General features: G+C 39.7%; 1 protein-coding gene across 1 annotated transcript; it reads right to left on the bottom strand.

The window, feature by feature from the left end:
* Window positions 1-4,372: 4,372 nt before the first annotated feature.
* Window positions 4,373-4,942, bottom strand: LOC149931668 (zinc finger MYM-type protein 1-like). The gene has a single exon (XM_090156629.1). It carries the CDS (start codon window positions 4,940-4,942, stop codon window positions 4,373-4,375), a length of 570 nt encoding a protein of 189 aa, XP_090012755.1.
* Between the last annotated feature and the right edge of the window lie 779 nt (window positions 4,943-5,721).

The raw sequence follows: 5,721 nt of genomic DNA, 5'->3' as shown, positions 1-5,721 counted from the left end.
AAATACGTCTCGGATTTCGAGGACCACGAAGGCGTTAAACTCGATCCCGCTAAGATCGCGTTAAACCCCGGTAAACGTGCCGTCGCGAAGTTAATGTTAAATAGTTTTTACGGTAAGTGGGGACAACGGAATAACCTCGTAAAAACCGAGATCATTAAGGACCGCGAACAATTCTTTAAACTATTTATTGACCCGAATATCGAAAGGAAAAGTGTCTTGGCGATAAACGATAAGACGTTGCTTGTCAAATGGGAACATCTCAAGGAAATCGATCCGGCTTTGGCTCATGTAAACGTAGTTTTAGCCTGTTATACCACCGCTTTTGCCCGAATGAGGCTCTATAGTCACCTAGAGGCTCTAGGGAATAGTATATTATACCACGATACGGATAGTTTAATATATAGATCACGTGATGGCAATAAGCTAGTGCAGGAAGGAACCTATCTTGGGGATATGACGGATCAATTATCAGAATTTGGTCCAAATTGTCATATTACCGAATTTTGCTCGGGCGGCCCGAAAAATTACGCCTTCCGCGTACTCAACCGCGATACCGGTGAAATTAAGGAGGTCGTTAAGGCTAAAGGTCTCAGACAGAACTATTCCACTAGAAATTCTATCTCTATGGACTCGTTGAAAGGGATGCTTTACAGTGGTAACTGTAAAGCAAGTTAAAAAATATCGACCAGTTGTCAATAAATTACGCGTTATCGATAATTTCGAAACATTACCGTTCGGATATAAAGAATAATATTTAAAAAAAAATGACTAGTTCAGAATGAAAAAACATATCCTAATATTCGGGTATAACCCCTTTATAGAATGTCTGTAAAAGGAATTATTGATTAATTACCCTTATACGCGAGGTTTCGCTATTAACTGTTTTTTATCCAACATATTCGAAAAGATAAGTCGTTATGGCTTTAAAACTATTAACCTAAAATGTAACTCATATTAGACGATAAGTCCCACTTAAAATGGCAGCATCAGTATTAAGTAAAGAACACCGCTAAACTCATATTTTTATTTTTACCCGAACGGTTTGTTTCTTAAATATCGATGTAGTTTAACTTAGAGACCTCATTTAATAAAAGCATGTTACCACTGTATGGTCCTTTCTCCGCTCTTCTGAGCGGGCCGAGCGGTAGCGGGAAGTCCGTTTTGATGGCGCGAATTATAAAAAATAAAGATGAAATGATCTCCCCTCCGCCGACAAAAATATTTTGGCATTATAGCGAGTGGCAAACACTTTATGACACTTTAAAAGACGCTGTAGTGTTCCGAGAAGGAGTCCCCAATCTCGATGATTACCCCGGTGAAGAAGGCGAACACATTCTCCTCATCGCTGACGATTTAATGAACGAGAACAATGGTCAAATCGGGGCTTTTTTCACGAAAGGCGTTCACCACCGTAATATAAGCTTCGTATTTATAACCCAGAACATTTTCCCAAAAACAAAGGATGCGCGCGATTGTTCGCTGAACGCGAATTACATTGTTTTGTTCAAGAACCCTCGTGACCAACTTCAACCCGCTATATTATTCCGTCAACTTAGAGGCGCCAATTACCGGTTCGCTATCGAGGCCTATCTCGACGCGACCAAACGCCCTCACGGCTATATTCTTATCGACAATAGGCAGGAGTGCCCCGATGACTTCCGTTTAAGAACGGATATTTTCCCCGACGAAACCGAAATGGTCCATATCCCTAAGAAAAAAAAGTAGGGAGTATAAAGTCAGCGGAGAGGAAGAAGTCCCTAACCAGTTCGAAAATGCCGGCCCTGGTTGCCGGACACAAAGATTTTCTCTCGGCCCTAGGTAGATCAAATTTTAAACAACGACGCGCTATTCTCCATCACGCTAAAAAACCCTTAATTGATGCTATTGCTGAATGCTGCGATAATACTTTGAAAGGGAATTTAAAGTTAAACCCTTGTCAGAAACGAAAACTAGCTAAACAAAAGAAATTCATTAGACAGGTAGCCTGGCGTAAGAAGAAATTAATTTTAGTTCAAAAAGGTCACGGGATTCTAAGTATTCTCATCCCCACCGTTATTTCAGCCCTCAGTGGGATTTTAGGTCGTTCTTAAGGAAATAAAAAATGTACGCTCAAAAGTTAGCCTTAGTCCCCCTCGACTCGTTAGGAAAAAATAATAATAATAATAATAATAATAATAAAAATGTTCTCATCCCCTCTCGAGATACCCCTCAATTTTCGTTTCCACATCCGTTAGGGTCCTCCGTGGATGAATTAAATAATAGCATGACCGACGTACTCAATTCCAATCTTGACATTATGGATAAAGTTAAATTATTCGAGCAGATGTTCCACCGTTATCAAAACATTAAGGATATAGCGACGAAGCCAAAAAATAGAAAAGAAACCGGGCAAGACACGGCCTTCTTAAATCTCGTACCGATTCAGTTTAGGGCGAGTGCGAAGGACTTAATTAACCGATTGATTAGCTTAGGCGATAAAGTTTCGTGGTCGAGTGAAGGCGAGTTGTTTATAGATCCAACGCGCGTGCCCGGGTCAGATATCGCTACGCTCGTAAGTTACGCCGTTGGGGCTATAAATAGAAAACGAACGCCTCCCCCCACCGGTTGGAACGAGTTCGACGCCTTGTTCACGCCTACGGTATCATTCAAGAAAACCATCCCGCGAGTGAAGAAGAAAAAAATTACATTTTCGGCGAAACCTAGAAAAGCATCAGTCGTTCGGACTCCGCTCCAATTTAAACCCCGGGACTTATCGAAAGGGGTTATCAATAGAGGCGCGAAAAAAAGGAAAACGGAACAACCAATATGGGAAGAGTTTCTAACCCCGAGGCAGTCTTGAAAAAAATTTATTACGATCCAAAACATCCCGCGAGTTTCGACGGATTGGAAAAACTTTATCAGGCCGTGAAAGACAGAGGTATTCCCCGGGAAACGGTAGAAAAATGGTTAACGAAGCAAGAATCGTACACGTTACATAAGACCGCCTATCGGAAATTTAAAAGGAGCAAGGTTTTTGTAACTAATATTGGCGACCAGTTTCAAATGGACTTAGCGGACATGAGAGACATTTCCGAACACAATTCCGGCTTTAATTACCTACTAGTATGTATCGATACATTCTCGCGACGCGCGTGGGCAGTCCCTATAAAAAGTAAGCCGAAGACGTAATCGCCGCGACCGAGAAAATATTCGAGGATCTCACGCCTCTTAAAGTTCAAACCGATAAAGGGGGGGAGTTCACGGGGAAAAAATATCAGGATTTCCTTAAAAGAAAAAAAGTTAAATTCTTTACTAGCGAAAACGATACAATCAAAGCTCATCTTTAGATTCTTTCTTTAACATATGCCGGGTCTGGGTGAGGTGTAACCTAATATCAAGGGATATGCTTGACGCAGATGTTTCCCCGTGTCCACCCCATATGAGGGGTCCCATTAGCGGCTGTTGGCGAAACACTCCCCGCAATTTAGATCAGACTGTTATTCGCTCCGGTTGTATTGTATTCTATCTCTTCCAAAAAATTTATTATTATTACGGCATGGATTATCTATATAACAAGTAAGTTCTTTTATTTAAATTATATCATGCTTTAAGTTTATTAGTTATATGGTCTAAACAATTATTTTAATACATTAGCTTTACAACTCTCCCGGAAGGTTGTGCTGCGGGTGAATATTTCTGGGTGCTTGGGTAAATTTTTTGAATTCCCGTTTGACGTTTTTTTGTTTCTACATTTTATACCTTTTTTTCAGTGGCGGATTTACACATTTCCCAAGAGTAGGCTGTTCACATTTTGCCGCCCTTACATTTACATTTGTCAGTTTCTATATAATTTTTTATAATTCAACAATTTGTTTGAAATTGCACAAGAAAAAGTTTTTGGGTAAATATATATATTTTTTTAAATTAGCTAGGCTAATACCCTAGTCAGCACCACAGGCCCAAGTCGCAAGCGACTTTTATTGCCTTATTTACGAGTGGCCCTTCATGACACGTGAACTTACCGTCAGCTTCCAGCACTTACTATTACCGTTAACCTCAGCAAGTTTTGATGGAAAGGAGAAACCGAAGATCTCGATGTAAAACCCCTTTAACCAGTGGGGAGAGTACTTTCAAACTCTACGCAGGAGCTGTTCCGGATTTTCACCCCAGGACCACAAGCGGGGATCTAACCCGGCTTCTCTTGCTGCGAGGCGAAAGTGCTAACCACTCCGCCACCTCAACTGAGCTAATCAAAGCTCCAATCATGTAACGACTAATAAGGTGGTGTATTACAAAATGATGTACATTTGGTAAACGTAATTAAATAATATTTATTGCGCTTACTTACAAACTGTTAAAAAAATAACAAATTGAATTAAGTTATGAAAATTTCTCACAATACCTTTTTGCGCGATTTTTTGGTGGCAAAATCATCGATTATATCGTCGTAAGTAATCTTGTTCATTAATTCCGACTCTATGCTCAACAGAGCTAAAGCGTTTAATTTTTCTTGACTTAAGGTCGATCTCAGGTAATTTTTTACCCTTTTTAGACAAGAAAAGCTTCTCTCACCCGAACAATTTGTCGCTGGAGTACATAATGCCATACGAAGAGCTATGTCCAAGTTAGGATAAACGTTCTGCAAACTCTGTTTTCGCAGAAACGAAGATAGACTTTCTAATGATTCAGAATCTGGTTTTACCAAAACTCTTTCCGAAGAAATGTGGCTTTGAAAATGTATGCATTCTTGAACTAAGTCAGTCTCTAAATCATTAGAGTACATTGCTTCCAAGGAAAGGGCTTTTTTTGTAAGGCTTGATGATGACAATTCACCCATTTTAGTCAGAAATGAAAACTTATCATTGAACTTGTTGTAGGCATCCTGCCTTTTTTCTAATTCGGATACCAGTCTATCAATGATGACGAGAAATGTGTTAACCCTGAAAGTATCACTCGCGGTCATTTTCATTTCTTCATCAGGTGTTTCATCATATTTTTTTTTCTTTTCGGTTGTCTTTTTCCCATGTCTTTTGTGTACTGCTTAAACACGCTTAATTCCATCGCCTTTTCTTCGAAATACTTGAAATTTTCTCGTTGTTCTACGAAAAACTTGCGAAGAGATTCATAACGATCGGTTACAGTAATCAAATCTACGGTAGAAGCCTGAATTTGAACATTCACTTTGTTTATTCTTTCCAAAACAACATTCCACACAACAACCATTAACGCGGTTTCCAGTTGTTCTAATTTCAAGAGAATTCCCGTCGCTTCGTTTCGTGAGATAGGCTTTTCGGTACAATCATCCCTGATTTTTTCCAATGTTTTAAGGATTTCGTACCAAGAGTCTCTCAAACTTCTACATGCATCCTCTCTAGCTGACCAACGTGTGAGGTTTACTCTCTTTAGCGTTTTTCCTTCTCCGATTTCATTCATTAATTTTTTCCAGCGTTGTGTCGAACTTACAAAAAAAACGTAAATTTCTTGGAGCAACATGAAGAAGCGACAAGCTTCTGTGCAAGATTCAGCAGTCGCAGTTGCTACTAAATTTAAAGAGTGGGCAGAGCAAGGAACGAAAAAAGCAAACGGTGCTTGGCTTTGAATTTTAGCTTGTAAGCCATTGTATATACCAGACATATTCGCGGCATTATCATATGATTGTCCACGGCAGTCTTCAATATTTATGCCCAAGGTTTTTAGTTCCGAAGTAATGGCAGAAAACATATCTTCAGCTTTATGTCCCAC

The sequence above is a fragment of the Leiobunum rupestre genome, chromosome 8 (genome assembly GCF_980474605.1).
Source record: "Leiobunum rupestre chromosome 8, qqLeiRupe1.1.hap1, whole genome shotgun sequence".
NCBI lineage: Eukaryota > Metazoa > Arthropoda > Arachnida > Opiliones > Sclerosomatidae > Leiobunum > Leiobunum rupestre.
This window is presented reverse-complemented; position numbering and strand designations above follow the sequence as displayed.